This window comes from Symphodus melops (genome assembly GCF_947650265.1).
Source record: "Symphodus melops genome assembly, chromosome: 12".
Taxonomy (NCBI): Eukaryota; Metazoa; Chordata; class Actinopteri; order Labriformes; family Labridae; genus Symphodus; species Symphodus melops.
In genome coordinates, this window is record NC_136702.1 from 3,992,514 (window position 1) to 4,019,166 (window position 26,653).

The window sequence follows — 26,653 nt, forward strand, 5'->3', positions numbered from 1 at the left end:
TGGGATAGGGGAGGTGGGGTTACTATCCAAAGGAGATCCCCCGAACATAATGATGGATGGAACCTTATTTATCTGCAATTTCAGTTTCTACTGAAAGACAAAAAAAAGAGAAGGAAGACAAAAATATATCCATAAACAAAACTGATAACTACATTTTAAATTAAGTGATTCCCATTCCACACAATTTGAATGTCAATGTTGCTCACAGAGGAATAATTGACTCCACTTGGCTTGATGTAGAAATCCGGCCCACTCCTTTACAGCCCTACGAAATGAGCAACAGCTCAGACAAGGATTTAAAAACTCTTTTTATGTTCCTCTATGCCATGCTATGTTGCAGTATAGTAATATTATAGTATGCAAAAAAAATAACAGTCTACATGTGCCTACTAATTTGTAAGTGATGTCCAAACATTTAAGTTTTAACTACCTTAAGTACAAGATATTATTTACAATGTTACATTACTTAGATGTGATTTAAACAAGGTAGTATCAACTACTTCAACAAGACATCTTTTGTTTGAGGTTTTTCCAGGCAACAGTGAATGAATACAAATGGTAAGGTGATACGACAATAAAGGAAGGCAATACAAGAGACAAGGCTGTGGGCCGAACAAACAAGCAAAGAGGAGGAAGAAAGTTTTGAGTTTTGCGCTGAGAACTTGATTAGCATTTCAAATGGCGGCAGACAGCCCGAAGCATCCATAGTGAGGGCGAGAGTGGGAGGTAAAGAGACAGCCTGAGTGTCAACACAACAATACTTCTCAAATCCCCAGTACTGCAAATAGTCCCAGCTTTGATATTTTATTCAGGAGAAGAACAAAGTGAAGCATTCTTACCGGGAGTACATTAGGAAGTTTATGGCCCCAAATATTTTCAATATCTCACAGATTTGGTGCAGATTCACGTGTTGTGTTTGAAAACTATCTCATGCTTCTGACTTACTCTGACAACAATTTCCCAAACAAAATCAACTCTGCATCAACTCTTAAGCCAAATACCTCGGAACAAAGCTTGTGACTGTAATAAATGCATCTCAAATAAACAAGTGTTACAAATGTGGTGAGTTAAAGCTCCTGTAATTAGTGTTTGGCTGTTAATTAAAAAGGTTTTTTTATGCACAAATAAGATAAATGGACCATTAAAGAGAAGACCAATTTTTTCTATTTAGTTGTTATTCAGCATGTCATCCCTGGCAGCCTTGGATCCAGATGAGGTGAATAACATCACACAGAAACAGACGACAATTTCAAAATTCCACATCAAACATTTATTAGGATTTGCACGACTGACATTTAACATAAAGAGGGATACTACCTACCCATGTTCAGGGAAAAAGATAGGCCTAAAGTTAAATCAAACTGACTTTGTCCACAGGGGGCGGCAAACCACAAACCAAAACTTCCTCACAGGAGGGTAAATATTGTAAAGTATATCATAGAACAATGTATATCCCTTAGAATTTAATATCTTAGATCTGCTGCATTTATAAGATGGCTAAATACTATATATTTTAAATTTAGTGGGATACAACTGATAATGGTGATACAAGGATTCTGTTTAAGTAGCAGTTGCTGTATTTGTTGTGGTTTTGTTTTTAATGTTTGAAGTTGTGGCCTTTGTCAGAAGAATGAATTGTTTGAATACACGTAGCCCAGTTAGTCTTCATGCTGTGGTTTCAATTCCCCGACACATAATTTATTAAACGCTCTGAAACATTATTTTGTTCTTGTTGATACTTGAGAACATTTTAATCTACCTGCATTCCTATAAAATAATGAAAGAGGAACTTAAAATGTATCTCGGTGTCTATAAAAATGGATATTGAATAGTCTCCCAAGTCTCATGTGCCATTTAGATTATTTATATTAGAGATTATTAACACATGTATTAAAGGCTCTGCACCGGCTACACCTCTACGTGTCCCAGACTCTTATTACAAAAACTACATTATAGATGAGGAGCGTCACGTTTCTCATCATGTGAGTGCTTCTCTTGGATAGTTGGCTCACGTTCAGAATATAACAGAAATCTAAATAACACTTGGGTTCCCATTTTCACAGAAAAGAGAAGCACTCAATCTAATTTTACCTTAAAAAAACAAACAAACAGTAAAGCTCCTGTAAGGAATGCTTGGCACTCCTCCTGGACAAAGTGTTACTTCTTGTCTTTTAGCTGATCTCTTCCTTAACATGTGTATGTTTTGTAGTTTTTTCGGACAAAAACAGTCTCATCATCATTGTAGAGTCAAGAGTGTCACTCACTGTGAATATCTGCAGTGGAAAATTTTAGATTGTTTCTTCAGTGTGCTATCACCTGCTCCTGTTGCAGGAGTTACTGGCATAGATATGAACAACGAAAAATGATCAATGTTGTCACTGATGACAACTCTTTTGATGTAGTAGCTCCTTTTCACGGCAGCATCAATATTCATTTCAGTCTGTTTGAAAAACTCTTCATAAGAATTTAAAAATCAGATTTTTTAGCATGAGAAAAAATCCCACAAACAATTACTCGAACTTACCTGTCGTCAGGTACCAGCCCTGCTACAGCCAAATGCTCAACTCTAATTGAACACATCTACCCACCCTCTCACTTTTACCTCCTACCTCTTCTCGTGCTGGGCCCCCTCTCGTTGGCTGTTGCTCGGAGACCAACAAGCCGACTCCAGTTTCCTCTGTATGTAAACTCAGAGTGTGCATCCAAGATTGATATTATACTGCTCTTCAAACTGAGAAGACGACTATAAATAATAGCTCATTTATTAATAACACAAACTACATGGGTCAAGAGAAAAAAAAACTTGTTTATGTTATAAACCTAATAAACCTATGAGCTTTTGCACAGATATGTGTGTGCTATGAAATTCAGTTTGAAGTTACTTTGCGATCTACATTTCTAGGATTAGTTAGAATGCTGTTTGTGGTTCGCTTCATGTTGCTTATTTGAGCTTTTGGTGGTTATGGCTGCAATTCATGTTTGATCATACAGCATTGCTGATTTTGTTTTCAGATATGTAATTTCATGCAAAACCCAAATAATCAATTCAAGATGGTATAATCCTTCGACTTTCTCTTGAACGCATTATTACAGTTACTGTGTTTAACTCGTGTTTCACTGCAGCATCCTCTGAAGCCTTAGTTTAATCAGCTTTGGTTTGTGGTTGCCTAGACACAGCTGCAGTTGACACTCTGCCTTCTTCTTCTGCATCTGTTCACTATAAATGGAAGATGACGACAAGTGGGAAACAAATGATTAATTTACCACCACACTCTCGTTGCCATCATTATTATTGTTCAGTTCATGTTCAGCTATATTTATCTGAGTCGTATCCCCTATAGAGTTGTACTGCAGGGGTCTGTCTGCATGCCAGTCCATAGAAGGCGGTGCGAGTGCTGTAAAGGATACATTTAGCCTTTTACCAAGTTACGAGTCCAGAACAGGTCTATCAGGAAGCTTTGAAGACAAACATGAACCGTTGTACAAGTCCGTTTGGCTTCGTTCCCTCCTTGCACCACTTTATTTTCTCTGGAATGTGCTAAACAAATAAAAGTAAACATGAACCGACAGCATCCGAGAGCGCTGTGATGGAACCATTCGACTACACCACAATCGAGTTAACATCCTAAAGCTTTCCCGTGTCTCTTGTTAAATCCTGCAGAAACCTTGTGGATACTTTCAGACCTCGAAAAAAATCACCCTGAATAAGTGAGTGAAATAATGTTTGTTTAGGATGCAGATCCATACAGGTAAGAGAGAAAAATAATGACACCAGGACACGTGACATATTGCTAGGCAAAGAATTTATAAATTAATAAAAACATTCCCTTTGTAGTGTTCTTCTGACAGCTTTTCCCACTTTGTATTTCTGTCCATTTTTCTAATGATTTCAAAATATAGAAAAATATTTCTGACAACATTCATCATTCCATTACTTTTAGCATGAATGTTCATCCTGTCTCGATGGTTATATCACATACCTCTGCATTTGTCTTCAACCCGACACTTCTTTTTTACAGTATTTACACGTTAATGCATTCAACATCATCTTTCAGCCTCTAAGGGGGGGGGGGGGGACACACCAGAGCATGATTTGCATAGATCACAGGGGTGAAATCAGTCAGTGGGTTGGAGGGGTATTAATGCTTAAAACATAATATATATTTTTACAACCTGTGACAAAAAACAACAAAAAAACAAAACATAAATCAACACATTGTAAATCCATTTCATCCATGGCACTACGACACGTGTTGGGACTCACACGTGAAAACAATCTCCCTGCAAAACAGCTGAAAACAGCAATTTAAAAACGACATAGCATAAACTCCTCTTAACAATAGAAATGGCAACTAAAATGTGGAAAAAATTAAACTAAAGTGGAAGCCTCATTTGGCACACATCATGTTCTGATTTAAGAGATTTATTTTGACCAACATTTACGTTGGCTGGCAGTGGAGGAGCCAATCAAAACCCAAATAATCTGAATTGAAAAGAAGTGACGGGTGAACACTTTGGCATGCTGTTTGCAGTTTCTTTCTGTTCAACATCAACAAGCACAAACAGAAACTGAAGAGATAGCACGCTCTGGATTCAGATCGACATAAACAACGGTGAAATGTCAAAAGAATCTGTTTTACAGTTTGACACACGAACCGTCGTGCTCAAGACCGTCTGCCTTAAACACAGACGGAAAAAACAAGGGAAAAAAAGAGAAAGAAATCGGTGGCATACAGAATCAAAACTTTTGTTTTCAGCTTTGGGTTTACAAAACATCTTTGTCAGTTCAATCAAGATTTTCTCAAGTTCTGAGTTGAGCTGAGGTGACATAAGGAAGCAGACAGCCGCGCTGACAGTTTGAGGTGTCAACTCTTCAGACAGTTAACGGTTCTGTTTTCTGAGATTTGGTTTCGTTTGTTGCTTCTTTAAAGTCAAAGGCTTTTGGATGATAGTTTCAGATATCCTGACCGACTGATTTGAATTGATTTTTTGGATCAATGCCAATATCAATAATAATAAAAAAATCAGATACCAATAAATCGGCCGATTTTTTCTTTGATCTATGTTCGATCTTTAGCGATACATAGAAGCAGATATACACGTTTATTCCTTAAAATGCAGTAATCAAACACTTGTGGAAAAGATATACAGTATAACGTAGACAAGATGGTGTCTAACTATGCATGTGCGTTCATCGCTACTTGACACTCTGGAGCGTGATGATGCCTGTTGCACTCCATATAGCGCCCTCTGCTGGTGAAAGAGAACTGCTAGTGAAACTTAAATGAAATGCTTTTTGACAGGTGAATGAATGAATGAATATATATATATATATATATATAAATAAATATATATATATATATATATGCCCTAAAATTAGCCGATACTGATAGTTGATATGCTGATATCGGCTGATATTGTCGGCTGGCAGATTTCTCAGTGACGTTCTAGAAGAACCTGCAGTAAAGATGACTCTTGAGTCATGTTAGTTGCTGCAACAAAACAATGACGTGAATGTGAAGAATTGACATCAACGTTGTATATCTACTGGTGCTATAACAGTTGGAGCGCTGACTTGTCTCCCAGCAGGGGAAGACGTGTGCTGCCTTTTATTTGTGTTACGAAGGATGAAAACAACTTCAAACAGCTTTCTAAGGTGAAGACGATATCAAAGACGTTAACGCTCCCCGCTTTATTTCACCGTGTTTTAAAACAACAAATTAAAGAAGCTCTGCTAAATATCGGATACCTCGAGGAAGCTTCCTGGTTACCGTATGAAAGACACCCTATCCCTCACTTTACCTTATCCATGTCTCTTTATTCTTAGAAATCTTTAAAAATACGAATGACAAAATGAAAGCAGTGAGAAATGACGTTGGATGTGTAGGCAGGTGTAAACGAGCTCACACCAGAAACGTGTTCAGTCTCAGACAAATGCCAACAACAACAATTTAAGTTTTGCAGCTCCCTTTTTGTTGTTTTGTTTTAACTTGGTGCTAAATGTGAGAAACACACTTTGCTATGTCCAAAACATCTTTTAAAGGACTGCTCTGGTTTACAGATGCATGTCCATCACCTTGGTATGTTGGTAAAAACTTTTGGTACATTTTTTGGGGGGAATACAGCCGAACAGTGTTCAGACTGTTAAACAGAGACAATCCATGTTTCAGGTCTCATCACAGAGAGATTGTCTTTGGTGTTGAAGAATTCAAAAACCACATTACTGGCTGAAATTGCTTTTATACACTAACTAACATACTGACAGAACTGAGCATGACCCATCATGCTGAAAAATCTCCACCACAAGGGTTTATAAAAAATAGCGTATTTAAAAAGAAACACAATCTTGAGTGTAAACGTTGAGGAACCTGCAGTGGAGTGAAACCGCCCCTCGGCCTTTCTTTCTCTGTGCACAGGAGACATTCATCTTGTAACACAGTGATGTAGCGCAGGCTGAGGTGAAGAGATGGACGGACCGACGGCAGTCTGTAAAAACACCAACACACACCTCGAACGATTTGATTCGCTGGGAGAAAAACATTCAGCATGGAGCGCGTCTGCAGGCGTCGAGATAACGCACTAAAAAACTACTTCATGGGAGGGATCTCAAGGTCACCTTAAAACCTAATAACACTAACACTATCTCTTATTAATTTCTTATAAACCTGTCCTTAATGTGCATGCAGAGACTCTTACAGTTTTAAAAATCACATAACGCGTCTATAAATTCCATAGAAAAGGGATTTACAGGTGTAATGACGTTCTACATTTACAAACAACGACTGCACCTATGGCTTTAACTGGCTGAGGAAGCCAGAGACATGTCCAAGAATGATGAATCTTTCAAAGATTAAGACTTTGCAGGATGGCAGGCGCTTTTAGCGGTTCATATCCTGCCAAAAGGCGAGAGAGGGCGAGAGAGAGGGCGAGAGAGAGAGAGAGAGAGAGAGAGAGAGAGAGAGAGAGAGAGAGAGAGAGAGCGAATGTGCAGAAAATCGAATGATTTAACAAAGCAGGGTCAAACTTAAGTCGGTTTTACATTACAGTCTTACAGTTAATTATCCATTTTACAGTTTCCCTTAATTCTGAAGAGATTGTTACCAAGTTGCCTCATCATTTCCTGAAGGCTTTGATGAAACAAAGTAAGAAAATGAAGAAGGGACTGCAGGTAAGATTAGGAATAACGATCTTATCAAACAAAAGAAAAATCAAAGAGCAGCAATTCAAACTCGCTTGGCTAAAAAGTTTTTAACACTGTGTGGCTGCGACTTCACTCAACCTCAAGAAATGCAAGAAGAAATAAATTAAAGGCTGATCACACAACACTGGCACTGACCTCTCCTCCTCACATACACATTTATACTTGGTACCGAACGATGAAATCAAGAGTTGGTAGCAGTTACACAACTTGAAATAATAAAAAGGGGGGGGAGTTAGTGTTTTAAAAATAGCAGCTCGTTTAGTTCCAAGATGAACTGTTGTGTGTTCAGTTTGGCTCGTCTCACTCAGAAGAGACATCCTGCAGCGAACACAAACAAAAAACGGCAAAAGTTGAAATGGAGTTCGCTCTTAAGAGCTTTACTTTTAGCTCACAAACAGAACGCCTTTTAAAGAAGTCGTGCCTCATGAGGTCTCTTTTTTTATGTCAGTTCAGAAAATGGAAATTGTTCCTACGCTTCCCTTCTTGCTTTCTTTTCAAGCACACTCTGGGGTCTTAAAAAAAAAAAAAAAAAAAGACTGAATGACACACGAAAGGTATGAAATGTAAAAAGCACTGCTGCCTCTTTAGAAGCTACAGGTGGCATCCTGATGGCCTGCAGAGTTAGTATCACCTTGGTGTCATTCAATCAAATAATCTCAAACACACACACTGGCTCCCACATGTTGCTGATATGTCTCAAAAATGGTGCAAATGCAAAACAAAAAGACATGAAAAGTATTAATGGCATCAATAATCTGAAGATTTCCAGTATTTTGTGTTGGCCTTACTAATTTTCAGAAAGAAAGAAAGAAAGTGGCACTGACTCACTTTTGTTTCCAGTTTTCCTTTTTTTTGTCTTGGCAGCGCTGCAGCCTTTCAGAGGTTACATCTGATGGTTTTATGTCAGCGCTCATCGTGGCTGGTTGTTGATGGAGGGGGGAAAAAAAGCTCCATGTTGAAAGCGGTGATGACGCTTTCAATGTTTTCCTGCTAAACTTTTTTTTTTTTTTGGTGTCATCATTTCTTTGAGGACAGAACCTTCATTTCCTCTGTGCTGCCTTTGAAAATGCAAAGATGAGAGAGTGTCAACTAGCACCAGTATGTGCACCTATCTCTATTACCTGTGGCTTCACTGGCTCACAGAATACCACGGCATGGTATGTGTATATACAAGCTCCGACATCTCAGACATTCACTGAGATTTTCTGTGTATAGAATGCAAATATAATACATGATATGCACAATATCGTGTACGTTTACAGGGGAGTAAAATGCGTCCGGTCTTATAGGCATCCTATAATGATTTTGGTACAAAAATCTTTTGTCATCACAAGTTCGAGTGCTCCAGTCTCTCCATGTAGTCCTGTAGGACTCGTTTGAAAATAAAAGTCTGCTGAGAGCTCATTATGAGGAGTTCACCGTCTACTCCTCTGCCTCCCGGCTCTGAGGGAAAGGCAGGCTGACGGCGTGCTCTTGAGCCAGGGCGGCGAGCTCCTTCAGGAACTCACAGAAGATGACGGCGCAGTAGACGGCGTTCTTCACTCGCAGAGCCTCGGCCTGCTTCTCCAGCGACGTGCCGCCGCCGCCTCCGCCGCCCCTGAACAGAGCGCTGTGCAGTGACTGGCCGCCGTCCCGAACGTGTGCGAGGGCCAGCTGAGCTGCGTGTCTCGCCCGCGTCGGGCTGTTTGTGTGACGGAGTATCAGGTCTCCGAGAGATGGCTTACGACTTTTCACTGAAAGAACACAAAAAGTTTACAGGAAAATACAACATCAATAAAGACCTTCAAAAAACAGAAATAAATAAAAAACTTTTCTAATAACGTTCCATCTTTGTGTCAGACATTTAGAACCACACTACATACTGTATCAACAATTCTTGTTTTTAACATTTTAATTATAAGGAAAAATACATTCAGCGTCTTTCTATGCTTGATAAATTGTTTTTGAAATGGATCTGCGTTTTTTTTATTTATTTAAAGGACACCAAAATCCATCCCTGGATTTGGCACAAAACAAGAAAAAAGATAGTACTCCATCACTGACAGAGCATCATGTTTGTAATGTGTGATCTTTCTCTCTCTGTCTCCATCTTTATGTTTTTCCTCTCTCTCTTTTGCACTGTGGCCTACATGAACATGTTCTAATATGAATGAGATCGGATCCAGCCCCCTTAACTCTTAAAAAGACTCTCAAAGCAAATCAGAAAGCCAAGAAAGATAAAAAGATAAATAGATGAGAAGAGAAAAGACATAGCTGACAGACTGTCTGATTTTTAGATAACATGTTGTTGAGACTTAGTGTGGGAATAATTCATTTTAATTAAAGGAAAACTACATCAGAGTGTGTCTCAGTTAGAGAAGCCAGCCTGAAGGAAACACTTCGCTCTGACTTTTTTTTAAGTGTGCGCGTCAACGCAGCTTCTGTTTCCATTCTCACCGAGTGAATCGGAGCGCCGCAGGGTCGGAACTCCTGCAAGCGTGTCGGACCAGTCCACTTTGCCTCTGGCCACCAGGTACTGCTGGGCTTTCTTCAGCATGGCGGGGAAGTCCTCGTGGGAGGCTGCAAACGCCTCGATACGGTTCTTCACAGAACCTAGAACCTAGAGAGGGGAGCCGGTCAAACGTTACAGGTGCTGTGATTGACCTCTGAAAAATGTTATCTGATGACCACAGTACTTCAGACATGGACAGTGAAGCTTTATCACTGCATGTTACGGGCCTGATAACAATCCTATTTTATTTTGAAAGTACCAGGTACTTCCTTGGAGAAGCCACGGGGGTCATGAACATTGAGGACTTTTACTTCCTTTCTGTGTCACTGCTAAAACTGAGGCAGTTAATATGTTTCTGTCTAGACGATGGACAGGTTTGGACTGCGGAGGAATCGTACTTTAAGGCCAACACATGGAAGCGTTTTCTTCTGCTCGTGTGTACCTGGATCAGTGACTTGACACTGGGCTGGAAGACCATGTTGGTGTTGAGCAGGAAGGATCGGAGGAGCGGCTGAGGGTAGCAGGCCAGCTGAGCCACGATGCCCGTCAGCAGGATGTTGACGTACAGCGAGTTTTGGAGCATGTTCTCCAGCTTGGAAAACAGAACCACCATGAAAGGACCTGGACAGAGACAGAGAGAGAGAGAGAGAGACTGATGAGTCACTAAGTGGAAACATAGAACGCACAATTATAGCTGAGCTGCATGTGAACAAACTGGGGGAAATCTGAGAGAAGTCTCTGACGGCCTTTGATAAAAATGACTGATGTGTCGATCAGACTGTCCATCTGAAAGGAAGGCAGCAGCAGGAAGCTCGAACAGCTCGAAAAGGTGCAACGCGGAACATTTATCTCACCACCTCTTTGGATTGACAAGCTCTTATTATCCTACTTTGACTTGCCAAGAAACTTTGAATAGAAAAGGTTCATAACAAGAAAGAAAGTGTGAAATGTTATTCAAGTGCAGTGGAAGCATGAAGCTGGTACTCAGACATTTTGATTAAAGCTGCTTCATCATTCTTCTAAATGTGCAGCAGTGTGATCTCGAATGTGCTGGTGTCACCACATGATGCACTTAAATAACAGGGTGATGTGTGCTCAGAGAGGTAAGAACCTGAGGGAGCAACAAAAGCTTTAGCAGCTACTACAGATCTTTAAAATCAACTGATTTTATTTGATTTGAAAAGCTTTGTGTTCGCAGCCTGTGGCTCCGCCTTTCTGTGCGACGGCTCTGACCACGTCAAGTAGAACACCTTTCGTCCTTTCAGAAAGGCGCCGTTAACGTCAGCGGTGCTCGTTTTTAAAACAATGGTTCTCAGCTGATAACAAGTGTTTGAAGAAGTGACAACAAAACTCCTGTTTGACAAGACACAGCAAAGAGTCTGCTGTTCACTTTACATCTTGTCAATAATAATAATAATAATAATAATAAAAATAACGTTCTTAGACTGAATCCTTCCCTTTGTACACATTTACCCAGCAATCAGGTAGGCTGATGCACAAGGTGACATCACCAGTGAGAGTCTCACCTGTGTACGGCTGAGGTGCGGGCTGATTTAGAGGTCTGGCAGGACTACACAGGCCGCGCATAGAAACTTCTCCCTTTGCGTCTCCCGTGGGCTTCCCCTCCAGCCCTGTGGACAGCTGCTGCTGCTCCTCTTCCTGCCGCTCGCTTTGAGACTCTCTGGCACTTTCCTCCTTCTGGCGGAGCCCTCTGCTGCGCTCCTTCACGCGGTCCTCCAGTTCGCTCAGCTCCTGCGTGAAGGCCTCGATGCTGATGCCCTGACCGTTGGAGTCTCCGGGCAGCTGTGGCTCCCCTGGTGCCTGCTCCAGCAGCTCCTTGATTAAACTCTCTACAGACTGTTGCGTCTGGTTGGCTTCTGGAAGATCTGAGGATGCACTGTGTGGGTTCGAGGTGTCGCTGGTCGGCAGTTTGGTGTCAGACGGTTGCTGAGTGACGGAGATCTGAGAGGCGTTCTGGTTAGAGCAGAGAGATTTAGCATCGCTTATGTCGTTGTTGCTAAAGATGGACTGAGTGAGAGCGGTGCAGCTTTGGGAGGGACAGGTGACGAGTGATCCGTTTTGATTTGAATTTTCATCCAAATACTGCTGCTCCCCTAAATCTCTTTTTACTTTCTTAACCTCCAGCCCTCTGTCCTGATTGTCTGAGCAGCCGTCAACCGAGCCAATTGTCCCGTTATACATCGCCTGGTAGCTAACAGTAATGGCAGACGCTGGAATGTGAGCAGCAGGGGACGAGGAGGGATGCGAGGTTGATAAAGATGCACCTGAGGACGTGGAGGGGACGAGGTGAGGTACGGGCTTTGGCAGGAGCTCCTCTCTCTGCAGGCTGCGTTTCTTCGAGCGAGGCGTGAGGCTGATGCAGTTGTTTTTGCCGATCGTGACGTCCCACTCTCCGCTGTCCCGCTCCGAGCTACTCCACTCAGATCGCGCTGCAGCGACGATGGCTGCCCTCTGCTGGCCTGGAGGGGTGTTACTGCTCCCTCCCTGTTGGATGGAGAAATGCTCAGGGAACACGGCCACGGAAGGGTTGGAGGTAGGGGGGGGTGGGGGTAGAGGGGCCGTGTTTGGGGAGGGGTTTTCTCCATCGTAAGGTGCAGACCAATTACGACATTCCCAGGAACAAAGCTCGATGCCCCTCCGAGCGTCTCTGAGGTACTCCAAGTAGCCTGAATCCCAGTCCAGACCCTCTGCATGAGGAGGCTGAGGGTGCATCGGGCTGTCAGGGGAGAGAGGGTGGGAGCCTGAAGGCCCTGACTGCAGTGCCTCCATGCTGGTGGGGTTAGACGAACCCCCTCCTCCTATACCACTTCCAATGCTCTGTTGGCGCATGAAGAAGGATAAGCGGGACGGGGTGCTGGGTCTGGGTGGGGCTGGAGACTCTGTGCTGGGACTGTTTAATACTAATGGATGAAGAAACACAAGAACAATCAATTTCCTTTCAACATCACTGCTGAGTTTATAGATGTTTTTACGTAAATAAATGTACAAACCGTCTCTTTTCTACAGGTGTCTGATTGTTGCTCACCTTTGCCCCAGAATGGATTATCCTCATCCCGCTCAGCAGAGGCTGCTGCATTGAACCGGCAGCACTCTGGGATTAGCGACAGGAACTTATCTGCTGACTTTCCGTATATGTCAGTCTCCCTGATAGCTCGACGCTGACTCAGCATTACATGGGTGCAGGGCATTAGGTACCTAGGAGAAAAGCACACATTGTTTTATCTGGGTTTAAGTGGACAGGTATAACCCAGCTGTGATCGCAGTTGTGTTATCTGCAGACCTAACAGACTGGTTTGTTAAAAATATATAGACCTCTTAATCTTTGGCAGCGATGAAACGGTTACTCTTGTGACTCAAAGACGAGCCTTTAGTTGAATGACCATGTCTAGAGAAAGATGTGATTTGCATATTAAATGAGTCAGCCCTTTGGAGGACAAGCTGAGATGTGCAGGCACACCTGAGAACGAGCTGCAGCATGATGTCTTCACAGTTCAGGGAGAGAAGAGTCCTGAAGAGGCTCAGTGAAACCATACAGAGCTGCAACACACGCAAAGGAAAGGAAGCCATTATCCACAAAGATAAGGTTTACAGACAGGTCCAACTTTTGGGATTTATATTAGTAAACACAAGTTGTGAAAAACTGCTCAACCAATCTTTCCATGATATGGACATTTTTCAGTGACTGAAAGAAAAACTGGTTTCTTTTGATTTTGAAGTTTTTATTTGAGAAAAGACTTGAAGACTGAATTCTATCAGTGTTAGTTGTGTATTAAAAGACCACCTTCAGTGATCAACAGAACAGCCCATAGATGCAGAAATGTTAACGTTCACTTTGCATGTTTGTTTTAATAAAAACAGACATGCAATCAGTTCGTGCTCTCAGCCCACGCACCGCCCACACAACAGAGTTTATATAAGGCCTCCATCCCGTAAACGTATATATACAGATTTTTTTTATACCCTTGAGTTGCTGCTGATGCGTGTCAACAAAGTGTCCAGGATGGTGTCGTTGTCATGGCGATGCATCAGGATGAAGCGCAGGAAGGTTTTGAGAAGGGAAGTGTCTGACACGCTGCGCAGGAAGAGGTCCAGATAGGCGGTGCTGGCGATCATTTCGTCCACTGAGGACTACAGGCACGCACAAACAAAAACAAGCAAACATCAGAAAAACAAAACAGGCCAGTGAGACAGCTGTCCTGTGAGTAATATCTATGATTTAAGAAGACAGGTAACAAGATCATTTGTTTAATATTGTGAAACCACTTTAGCTTCACCAACACTCTGAGTCATCTTGGGTAAGAATCAATGTTCAGAAAATAAGTCTACTTAAATGTTTCAAGTCTCCTGTTAAAATTCAAAAACACTGAAAAATGCCTTCCAGTAAGTCAGAAGGAGTCTTAACTGGTGGCTACATTTCCTTCTGAGACACAAATGATGCTCCGCCTGATCCTGTTTTATTTACAGGGTAAGTTTACTCAAATCACAAAAAAAAACAAAACTGGAAATTTGCCTCGCTGCTTTGTTCTCCTGCCAACCAATCAGGCAGCAGCTTACATGCACCACGAGTTTCCTGCAGAATGGCAGCTAGGTTTGGCCAGAACGTGGAATATATTGGACAGAGTGTTTTTGTGCTAAAATCTGGATATGGCCAAAAACATATTTTCAGAGATCACAAAAAAAATGTTTTGCCCACTAAATTTAAATAGAATCAAAATCATTAAAATAGGATGAAATGACGGATAGACAACCAGTAAAGACGATGCATACAGCAAAGGCTGCTGCTGGGGATGAGCAAAAAATATACAATTACAAATTCTTTTCCAATGTATCTTGGGTAAAAGGAGGTGTACCTGTGTTCTTGTGTGTGCCACCAATCCCCTTCCTACCTTGTGCAGTGCCGGGCCCATGACCGGGACAAGGAAGCCGTTGTGGAGGTAGTCCAGTAGTTGTGAGCGCACCAGGGGATGAGCCACCTGCACCACAGCGTTGCAGAACTCCAGCGAGTTCATGAACAGCACGAGCGACGACACACCCATCCAGTCCTCCCGCCGCAGGGCGTGCCAGTCGTCTCCCCGGACCTCGATCTTCCTCGGCAGAGACGAGTAGAGAGCGCTGAGGCCCGTTGCCAGCACCTAGGGAGGAGAGGTAGGTTTCAGTGAATCAGTTCAGATGGATATGGCCACCTTCCATACATGTGTCTGCAGAGACCGTGTCCTCTGACTGTATTTTGATGTTTTGGCTGACTCGTTTCTGAGCGGTGGGGCTGGTCGGTTAGTTAAGGCGTTGAAACAATTCAGCAATTGGACTTGATTCTAGCCGGCAAATATGACAGATGCAGACAAGCAGCAAATGAGAGAAAATATAATCATAGTGAGGCGAAATGCCATGTGGATAAAGTTAGTCTCAAAATAAGGATGAACCTAGTGTTGGCTTTTACTCACGTTGGCGGAGGTGGCCAGGTAGGTATCAAACAGCAGCCGTTAGCATGTGCTAGTGTGCGATAGCTTACAGTAAACATACATACTAAACCCCAGTGAGAGTGCATCTCTGCTGGTCTATCAACAGGTTTCATTCTCCTGGAGCCCTTGGCTTGTAGAGACAGCCTCAAGTGGACACTGGAGGAAATGGAGTTTTTTTATGTACTGCTGTATTTGACCAACGCCTGTGGTTGAGTCTTGACCGGGAAGAGAAAAAAAAAAAAAAAAAAAACATACCTTGCCAAAAGCTTTGGTAAATTATATCCACAGGCAACACAAAAAGATGACTTGACTGATCAAGTAAGAGACCAGTTTATTTCATTACAAAACGTTCTTAGTGAAAACAAAGTTGCCTCTGTATAATAACGTAGACGACAGATCTTATGTGTAAAGATACAGACAACTCTCTGCCTAGCCTTTCCCATGAGGTAGCATGTTTATTTTGTAAATAATACGGTCGTGTACCATGACTGTGTTTTCATGACACAACCAGGGACTCAGCAGATGAACGCTCATTTAACTGTCGCAGTCTGCAGCAAAAAAAACCTCCCAAAACTAAGTATGTGGAGACAAATGGATGAAAAGTGCTCGTTTTGAGAGGAGGTAAAAGCTCTCATGCCACTCACTGTTTTGACAACAGCTGCTTGAATTCGTGACATCATATTTAACTGAGACTGTGCTGTAGAAATAAGAAGTAAGTGACCCACGTGTATGAAAAAAACAAAAACAAACAGACTATCTACATTTTCCATGCACTGAAAATTTGAAGATGGCAGTAAAAAGTCATCAGTAAGAGGGTGCTACAGTTGTTGAGGAGTCTAATGCAACATTCATACAGGCACTGAGGATAATAATGTGCAAGAACACAGGGGCAGAAAATATGAAGAAGAGCATTTGGTCGTTGGAGCCACCTCCGCTGGTCCTTCTCGCCTGTAAGTAGGTCACACTGGAAGGAGGACGAGCAGAAAATAGCTGAGCAGGTCTTTAACAGCAAAGTGAAGCTGCTTGAACCTCCAAACGAGCTCAAGTAAGCCTTCCTACCTCACAGTTTTTTTTTACTCTTAAATATTTCAATCGCTCCGTACTCTTAGAAGAAACGTGGTTGGTCCTGGTGCACACAGTATCTTTGAGGCACCGAGCGCTCTCATTCATCATGAGTGAAACTTTGACTGACATTTGTTGTTTTATCATCCTGGTAGTTTAAGACATTCAGTGGGCTGAGGTGGGGTTTTTTAAATTTTCAGGAAACTCTGAAAGTTGAGTCACAGCTGAATGGATGTAGATAAGAGCACAGAGTGCATCATCATGTCCTTCCACACACACACACACACACACACACACACACACACACACACACACACACACACACACACACACACACACACACACACACACACACACACACACACACACACACACACACACACACACACACACACACACACACACACACACACACACACACACACTTAAAGCATGTGTGTCACATTATTGAATAGAAAGGTCATGTGAATGTGAATATCATGCTGATGGCTTTCTGTGAGGGACTTCATTCACGGCTTCAGTTCGATTTATTATGCTTCAATTTGAATGGACATGTTAATAAGAGGTCAGGATGCTGAGCTTGAAGTGAAATGGGATCTCTGCCCTTCTTTGTGGTCGTGACTTAAAAAAACAACTGAACAAACGAATGCTTGATCAGAGTTCGGATGCTCTGCCTCACGGGTTTTGATTAAAGCCAAATTTAGTCGTGACAGGTTTTGCTATCAGCATCATGCTGTGAGACACTCGATGTGCATGTGAGAGAGAAAGCAACACACACACACACACACACACACACACACGCACACAAAAAAAAGGCAAGAGCAAACAGCAAGTGTCGACTGCAGGCTGAAAATAATGCAGTGATAGTGTATGAAAATGTGTCCTGCTTTAAAGAATTAACCTCCACAGCACAAAGTGGAGGGAAGATCATAAATAAAATAACAGCTCTCTGGAAACCATTATGAATCTTCAACGGCTCCTCAAAGGGCTTAAATTGTCTTGAAATCAAACGTCAGTGGTTTATTATTGGATTATATAGCCTGAAAAAATGTAATGCATCTCTAAGTGTCTTCTACTACTTATCAATGACAGCACAGAGTCAGGAGCAGCAGCTCTCACCGGGCAGAAGTAGGAGTTCTCAGCGATGTAACGGGCCACGGCCTCATTGCTGGCTGACGTGGCCATGACCAGCAGAAGAGCATCTCGGGCTTGCTGTCCGATGGCTCCGTCCCGGTGGATGAACGGCACGAGGAGAGAGAAGATCAGCAGGTTGGTGGAGCCCTGCTGAGCTGGTGCCGCCCGGAACAACATCTCCAGAACCACAGGCTGCCGGGCCATGGACACACACACCTGGTGGGGTTTAACAAACGTGCATCAGTTATCATTCCTTTGTTGGTCGCATGGAAAACAGGGGCTTCACATAGAGCTGTCAACACATTCAGTTTTTGAGCTATGAGCAGCTCATTTGCAAAAAACAGATAAAAGTCATTCTGAAAAACAGCGTCCTGAGAGTTTAGATGAACACTTAAAACAGAGCCGTTATGTGATCCAAAATCTCAGTTAAAGCCAAATAACTAGACGGATCATTTTTCACATGAGATTCAGGGTCAGGCATCGTTTATATCGACATATGGTCCATGTCGCGTTTAAATAACACTTAACAATTCTTCTGTAGAGCTGCCAGTTGGATTATCTCGTGTGTGAAAATGTACAGTATTCAGTTTCAGAGGGATCATGTTTGAGGCGTCCAGAGGATAAACCTTCCATGTCATTTTTTTAAATTGGTTAGATATAGAATAATGTTGTGATTTTGATTTAAAGTAATACTTTCTCCTAAATTCAGAAAAGTCTCTTCATGATTTAGATATTAAAGAAAACCGTATGGTGTGTTGAACGTATGACAGTTGAGCCCAATTAAAGTAATTTGGCTGTTGCTCACTTGAAGTTGGATCCATTCCCGTCTGACTATCTTTGGAGTTGGCTGGTTTGGAAATCAAACTAAATGTTGAGCTCTCTGATCATAAACTGGCTTTGTTTTACTCTCATCATACCATTTCAAAGATATGTTTTGATTTTATAGACTTAAACTAGGACGGTCAACTCCAAATTGTGAGGAAAAAAAAACAAAAAAACTTTATCTTTTTCTAAATGGCATGCAAACAGTAAAATGAGACGTGTTTTATAACTCAGCTCGACACATTTTCAGTGCAGAGCTCATGAAAAATTCAAAACCAATCCAACATCTTTTTTAAATATAGCATTTTTCTTTCTTGATGCCGTCATGCACATTGCAACTAAATAAACAAGATAACCTTCCTTCAGTGCAAACTTGCTGTAAAAGTGTTCTGGAGTTGCCAAGCAACAAGGCTCGAATCACGGTGTACTCCAGGCAACATGTGTTCCTGTCTGATGGTCAATATTTCTTCTTGTTCTCAGATTAAAAATAAATTCAGCATATTAAACTGCAAAGCTCAAAGGTTTTGTGCAGACTGGAGATGTGTCTCTGCACATTAAAGAAGCATGTAGATACAAGTCAGACGTACCTGATTGAGCAGCAGCACCAGGCTGTTCTCTAGGCCTGGGGGACAACCAAGTTCTGGGTCAGCACAAGCTCCCAGCAGCCTCAGCAAAGGGTGGAGGACGGCTGTGTGCTGCAGCAAAGGCTGCTGGGACTGGCCGATGAGCATCTCAAACAGTTTGAGCAGCGCCCCCTGGCTGTCTGGGTCCAGGCCGCGGCGGAGGTGCCACTGAACCAGGCACTCCAGAATGTTCTCGGTGACCACCAGCTCCAGGATGGGGCCCATGGGTGACACGCTGGCGCCGCCGTCCGAGGTCTCAGCGGGCCGTTCCTCTGCCAGCAGACACAACATCTGGTCCGTGTGGTTTCTCACCGCCGTCAGGTCGTCGCTGGAGGATGAAGGCTCGGGCTGCTCCAACACCCAAGACACCTGAATAAGAAGCCTTTGTTTAGTACTAACACTTGTGCCTTACTAGCAGGAGACTTCGAACACAGCAATTCACAGCAACTCTCAAGCCACTTCTGAAATCAGTTTGCATCCTGAATCATGAGCATTAGACTTTAAAATTCATTAATCAGGTCTTTTAGGTCGTTTTCGCATTAACTGTAATTGTTTCATACCGTGCCCAAGCACGATTGCTCCCCCTGGCCAAAGGTTCATCTTTGCGTGCCCTGTTCTATTTTTACATCAAGTCATTTTATTTAGGTGTTCAAAATGTGATTGTGAAATGTTCTCCCTCACCCCCAAAAACACTTTGTCAAAATATTTGTAATAAAAAGGGGGGACATCTTAATTAGAGCCATTCAGCACTGCAGCTGTGAGGTGCGACTTAAAATATTAGTCAGTAACAGAACACAGATAAAGGTTTCACAACGCTCTGCCAGTCAGCGTGACTCCAGCAGCGATGATCTGCAGATCCGTGAGCAGCTTGTGCTGATAAGAGAAGTGCTTCATGAAGTGTGAGATTAATTTTTTAACCGAAGATCAGAAGCAAGTTAGTAAATGTTGCACAACTCAAAAAAAAAAGAAAAAAACCCCTTTCATGGTGGTCTGACCACACGCTGCCACGTTTGTGTTTCTCCTCCACTTTCAAACAGAGGATTGATAAAACTAGAAAATTATGTTCTAGTTTCCCTTCGTCTAAAACACAAGCATGTGAGCTAAAAGTCATTTCACTGCCTGGAAGAGGAATGTATACAGCAGGTGAAAGAAAACGCTGCTACAGTTTTGTGGTTTTGGATTCTTAAAATAAATAAACAATACTTCACTTGAAAATATTTTTTTTAACTGTATTTCAAAAGAAAATGTTAAAAGCACTTTATTGGAGTCTCTAGGGACTCAGGATGGGAAATTATGTAAGTACTGTACTACCCGGTCGAGCGGCGCCCTTGAGCAAGGCACCGAACCCCTAAAAGCTCTGAAGCGCTCCGTGCATCAGTGTGTAGCAGCCCCACTCTGACATCTCCCCATCAATTCATGTCCACAGATCCGTGCCTCTCACTGGAAACCAGAATGTTCCCTCAGGATTAAAGAAGCTCTTCTTTATTCGTTTGTGCTAAACGCTGGTTTGTAACGGGGACTGTGAGCAACTCAAGCAACCTCACTTTTCTTGTTCCATAAAAGTTTTCACTCACATTTGAGCACATACTTGTTTTCATATTGTGACATTGCCTCTTCTCATTGTTCAGATATACGTTGAAATCCACTGAATCATAAGTCCTGTGTTGTGAGGCGGGTTGTATTATTAGATGCTTGCCAACACACTTCTTGTTGGAGTGTTGTGTTTCTGTTTACATTCTGCTTAAACGACTCTACGGAGAGAGGCTAATGGACCGGGATGAGAAACGTCCATCAGACATAGGACACTTTGACAACCTCCACACCATTAAGCAGCACTCACATCACTTCTGCTGCCTCTGACGACATTCAGCAGTCAGCAGTTGGCACAGATCTGTTACCTTTCAACTTTCAGCCAGTGATTGGACGTGAGCCAGTCACCATGATACACTACACTGAGTGAATACACTTATCAATACTGGTACAGCCAAGCCAATGTGTGAACATTCACACTCTGTGTCAGGATAGATAATCATTCAGTGAAACAGAGAAAGAGCCTAACTGGTCTCTCAGTCATTTATTGTTGACCAAAAAGTGAACATCTAGTTTCTCTATGCTGTTTTACAGATGAGATATTTACAATAACGTCCCTTAGTAACTATACTGACAGCTCATGGCTCTGATTTTATTCCTTTCATCGTCTAATAGAGTCACTATAAAAACAGTACATTTGGACAGGAGGTTCGACTAAAGACTAAAAAATAAAAATCAGGGGAGGGAGGGAGAGGGAGAGAGAGAGAGAGAGAGAGAGAGAGAGAGAGAGAGAGAGAGAGAGAGAGAGAGAGAGAGAGAGAGAGAGAGAGAGAGAGAAGTGGATAACTGTCCCTCAAGAGTTGAGTCTAACAGTCTGAAATCCATTGAGTCATAGTTTTGTTCTTTTCGTGATATTTTCTCACTCACAAAAAACATCACAGACTCAAGTGCAGAAATATTGGTGGCCACAGATTGGAAAAATTAACACAAGTTTTCCTTTTTAGTGACAGGTCAACACAAATAGGCAGTTCAGAGAGTGTGGTCGGAGACATCGACCCCAACAGAGCGAAATGACGAACAGAAAATGAGGTAATGAAACAGTCTCTGCTCATGCGCCGTTCTCAGGTCATGATCATCCAACATCACATCTTGAATTCTACCTGCTGCACTCTAACATCAGCTCGTCACGATTTAACGTGCAAATGTACCAGAGGGCTGTCAGTATAAGGCAAAAGAAAGAGTGTTTGCGTTCATACATGGAGTTTGTGCAAGTGTGAAAGCCCTTCACGTGAGTAAAGTGTCATTAAGGAAACATTTAATGGCTCAAACTGAAGAACAACAAGGCCACACAGTTCAGAATTTAAGATATTAGGTGTGTCTCCAGCTCACCTGTCTCCAGTGGTTCTCAAACACCATGAGGCAGGTCTCCGGGTCGGCAGTGCAGGGGCTGGAGGGGGCGGCACTCAGGCCGGACCGACTCCCAGGTCCCCGGGGGTTTAACCTGCTCAGCCAGCTCATACTGGCCCTGATGAGAGGCAGGCAGGTAGCAAGAGCTCAGAGAGAAGTCCAGTGGAAAGAAAAAAAAAGGCAAACAAAAAGGAAAGATAAGGAAAATCGAAAGTAGTCGGGAAGGGATGGGGAGGAAGTAGGGGAGAGAGGGGGGAGGGGGGGGGGTGAATCCAAAGAGAGAGGAGGAGGTATGGGAGGTTTGCTGTAGTCGGGCTGTCACTTCCAATCAGAGCACATCTAAGAAAAGTGTGCTGCTGCTTCAGAATCTGTGCAACCCTGTCCTCCCTTCAAACCCTGTCATCCAGTCTGAAGCCAACACCACTCCATAGCCAGTCAGGACAGGCCCTTTGTGCTGTGAAGAAGCACAACAAACACAACGATCAACATTTAAGCTGACATGTACACATTTACAGTAAAACACATTTTTACAGATGAACAGGGCTGCATAACAGCAAAAGTCTTTATGTAAGCTCACTCAGCATGCATTCGATGGCAGCCTTGGTATAATGAATGTGTCTTTACAATATTAGGATGAAGTCGGATGAAACTTCCCTGAGGTTAATTGATGTCAATTCAGAGGTGGAAATGAAGGACGTAAACAGGTGTAGTGTTTGAAACGTGAAAAACAGCAGACAGACATAGAAACCCTGTGTTAGCATACACTTCATATACAGAAGTTATTAACATATAAACAATCTCTTTAACACACCCAGTTATTTTATTTCAAGTGTTTAACATACTTCTAATCTGTAATTCCTATAGTGTGGCTCTGAAGGAGGAATGAACCAGCTTTTGTCTTCAGCTGGTCACACTTGGTCTTTAAACACCAAATATTCAACTGATCTGAATCTGGATTAGTCCCAGCTCGTGCATTGTATCACGCTTTCCTTCAAGTCTCCACTAATTCAACAGTTTAGATGAGATCCTCTGGTTGGACTGGAAATGTGTCCAAAAAAATACAAACGAATTAAAGTACATTGATGCAAAAAAGAAAGAAAGTTTCCATGAACATTCCTGCTCTATCATTTCCAACCGACCTGTGTACGCAGACAAATTAAAGTGACAGTCATCTTTGTGTGCTCCTGCACTCTCCAACCCTTAATCCTCCAGAAACACACATTCATTCAGAAATATATCATTTGTGATGAAGAGTTTTTCTTTCTGTTTTCCCAAACAAACTAAAGTCAGCGCCCACAACATCGTTACCAGGGAAACCGATCTATTCTTTTCTGTCAAGACTTCAGCCATCCGCCTTCTCCTTTACCATGAGAGGAGCTGTGTGTCCTGTCTAATGGATACTTTTACCATCAGCCATCTTAGTTACTCCCTTCTTGTAATCAAATCTTCAACTGAACAACTGATGTTGATGGATGATTTTGCATCCTGGAATTAGTCTTCATATTAAAAAGTGTTTTTCTCTCCATTCACTTTCTTCTAAATGACCTTATCTAAGTGCATGAATCATTTATGCAATAGAAAAGTAGTTGGTTTTTTAAATGAATGTTTTTAAATAATGGTTGAGCTGTTATTGTTAAAAGTTTGTAATAAGCAGACTGTTAATAAACATGGACGTAGTCTTAGTTATGTCACTAATTTCTGAATTGGAACTTTCTCAAACTTTCATAAAATCAAAACGGGGTATAGAAAAAAATAAATCAAACCTACAGTGTGTGCCAATAAAGAAATTAAACTAAATTCCTTTATCTGAATTACTTCTGTTAGCCAGCCTCAAGTGGACACTTGATGAACTGCATGTTTTTCCGCATTGGGCTCATTTTGCTAACAGCAGAGGTTGCTGCGGTGTAAGGCAGAAACATGTTTTTTATACTAATGTAAAAACATGGGGTCTGCTGTGTCTGAAACACTATACACTAAATATAGCTCAATGATGCACTTCTTCTGTGTTGGGCTATTACATCTTGATATTTCCAAAAATATCTGCCAGTGGTTATGTAGTGCAGCTGCTCGACTGTGAGGATTATTTGTGTAGTAGCGAACAGATGGATCATCTGTTGAGAAGTGGATTATGTTGGATGAGTGGTTTTGATGTTTGATGCCTTTTTTAAACTGTGTGACTTCGTGTTCCTCTTCGAATCACAACAAAAAGTGTTTGTGAATCAAGCTGACAGATGCCGCTGTTTCCTGTCAGGGAGCAAACGCTGACTTTTTAAGACGTGCCTTTCAAGCCAACAGGCCTATTTGATGGTTAAAAGACGAATTTTTTTATATGTGCATTCCTTTTAAGATTAACCCTAAACCTTAAGGTTAGCTTTCTCCTAAAGAAATTCACAGTGATGACAACCTATCAATGTCATATTATTGTTAATGGCTGCTCACTTTTGTCTCCTATGTGTTTTTTTAAAAAAGGAGAGCTGACAGTCTTAATGGGTTGACTTCCACACTGTAAAAAGGAGTTTTAGATTTTAAAAGCAGCTTACAAGTGTTTTTATTATTTTTGGCCACATGATGTGGACTTAGTTCACAAGACTTGGACTGGGGTCAGACACGAGTAACAGATTTGGTTACTCCCAGCACAACCTCACTAAATCAATAAGGAACCATGCTTTTATGTATTGAATTTCTCATACAACAGATAGATCCGTTTCTACACACAAACTGAGCACTGAGAAGAGCGTTCAAAAGAAAGAATCAGTTTGCAATGATTCACCACCAGCCACCAGGAGGTGAGTCAAAGTTAATAACAGGTTCACAGAAAAAGAAACTCAACCTACGGAGCTGAAAAATAAGATATTTAAAGCCAAAGGACACTGAAAATAAGATGGTTGGAAATATATTCAGTCTATCATTTACCGTAAATGCAATATTCTTAAACGCAGGTCAGCTATTCGGCTTCAGCGTTCAGGACAAAGCTTTTTGATCAGCTGATACGAGGTGCACAAACATGCTAGTTTGAAAGTTTAAAAAAGGTGTTGCATTTCCATGTCACACACACGGCATCATAAAAAACTCCCATAAAGTCCAAAGTTCAACTACAGATTCCACAAAAGGGAGCAAACTCTTAAAGACACGGGAGTTTGTCAAATTTAAACACAACAACTGAGAAATCTAAAAGGCAAATGTGTTCTCTCTTTAAGTTCAGATGGACTGGAAGTAGAGACACAGCTTTCAAAGTTTGCAGGACAAAGTCACAGCCATGTCTGAGCTCTGCACGGACAGTCCAGGTGTACACAGGTGTGTGGAAATGAGCTCCAAGGACTCTGGAAACTTTACTGCCCTTTACATTCCTCACATTTCTGTCTCTGTGCCCTTCTGACTGGACTGTTACCAAGTTCTGTGACAGATAAAAGTCCATCAGAGCCCCACCAGCTTTATCTACCCTCGGGATCACTGTATGCATGTATCTAGCTAGCTAGGTATCTATGCATGTATGTATGTATGTATGTATGTATGTATGTATATATCTAGTACATCACATCACAAACTTTTAATGCCAAAAAGGAAATCTTAAAAAGTGAAGCTTCAATTCTTGATCATCAAGTTGTAACAACTCAATTAATTGGTTACTAATAAAATAATGCATATTTAAATTGAATTGTTGCAAATAAGGGATTTAGTGAATAAGTAATGAGCATTATTTAAATAATAATTTTAACATGCAGCAGAATAAGACAACAAATCAAGTAATAGCGAAAATAACGACCACATTAACATAAATGAATATAATCATTAATTGCAGAGCTTAATCCAAAAACAGTAGTGTCTCACCAGGCAAATGTTGCCAACTCTCCATGATTTTAACTTCTCTGTCATTGCACAGCAAAAGCAACAGGATGCAGTTCAGCATCTAACTGGCAGTGCAAAACAGCTTTAAAGTGCAAAGCAAAGGAAGCATGCTGGAGATCCAGTGCAATCAAAAGTCAATAGTGAGATTCAATACCCATTACTACGCTTGAGTGCATTACTTCCTCCATAACACAATTAGATCAGATGATGTAAATACAGCTGTAACTCCAGTCCTTTGCCCCTAATCAAGATTACATTACTTTATTTTGTTAAAGTCCCATTACGTTTTCTCCCCCATTTGTTAAGGATAAAGATATCAACAAAAGCACTTTATCAGGTGGAGTTTCCTGGAAAACGATATGCACTCACAGATTAAAGTCCCTCTTAATCAAAACAGTGTTTTGGGGTCAGCCTGTAAACCCCTACTATCATTACACCTACTTGGCTTTAGTCTGATTGATTAATTAGAACATTATATTAATAGCATCTGGTCTTTACGCCTGATCTTTAAGTCATCGCCCTGCGTCAGATCAGCTCATATAAGCGAACCGAAAAGAGGCTTACAGAAAACTACAACCAATGCATGTCAATAGCAAGATGATGTAGCAAGCTAGTTGGTACTGCAAAAAGATAATTCGCTGTCTTGGAAGTGTCAGCCGCTAATTATTTTTTTTTAATACTTTAAAGTGCTTCTTAATGTACAATAAAGTCAGAATTACTCACATTGTTTTTCTTTTGCAGTCCTAATAGTTATTTCGAGGTGCTGGTTTCCACGGATACCTGCTCGCGCGGTTGCTAGCAAGTTAGCGCTGGTTGGTTGCTAACGACTAGCCGCTAATGAATTCCACAATGTCAGAGCAGTAAACGCACGAAAAGCTCGCAAGTAACCTGGAGACAACCGGCAGGCTAATCCAAACTGAGCCGGGGAAGCTAACAAATTAACCACTCCTTCATTCTGACTGCCGGGCATCCTGTTAAGAGACAGATAAACATCCCATCTGATGATTTCTCAAACACTCTCCTCTCTCCCGCAGCCATCTTACTTTAGCTCCGCCTA

The 26,653-nt window shown here is 41.8% G+C and overlaps 1 protein-coding gene across 1 annotated transcript; it reads right to left on the minus strand.

Annotated features, from left to right (window-relative positions):
* Positions 1–3,786: 3,786 nt before the first annotated feature.
* fhip1b (FHF complex subunit HOOK interacting protein 1B) lies at positions 3,787–26,650 on the minus strand. The gene is made up of 12 exons (XM_079356829.1): positions 26,320–26,650; positions 21,733–22,204; positions 18,778–19,182; positions 17,354–17,584; positions 14,600–14,845; positions 13,674–13,841; positions 13,171–13,250; positions 12,739–12,908; positions 11,219–12,613; positions 10,135–10,313; positions 9,638–9,800; positions 3,787–8,934 (listed from the first exon to the last, which is right to left on the minus strand). Exons 2-12 carry the CDS (start codon positions 21,859–21,861, stop codon positions 8,624–8,626), a joined length of 3,477 nt encoding a protein of 1,158 aa, XP_079212955.1. The 5' UTR covers positions 21,862–22,204; positions 26,320–26,650; the 3' UTR covers positions 3,787–8,623.
* Between the last annotated feature and the right edge of the window lie 3 nt (positions 26,651–26,653).

Coding starts and splice junctions, on each gene's coding strand:
- fhip1b (XM_079356829.1), bottom strand. CDS start 21,861: ATGAGCTGGCTGAGCAGGTTAAACCCCCGGGGACCTGGGAGTCGGTCC. Junction 19,183..21,732: donor TTGAGAACCACTGGAGACAG/GTGAGCTGGAGA, acceptor CTTCTTATTCAG/GTGTCTTGGGTGTTGGAGCA. Junction 10,314..11,218: donor CGCACCTCAGCCGTACACAG/GTGAGACTCTCA, acceptor GTCTCTGTCCAG/GTCCTTTCATGGTGGTTCTG.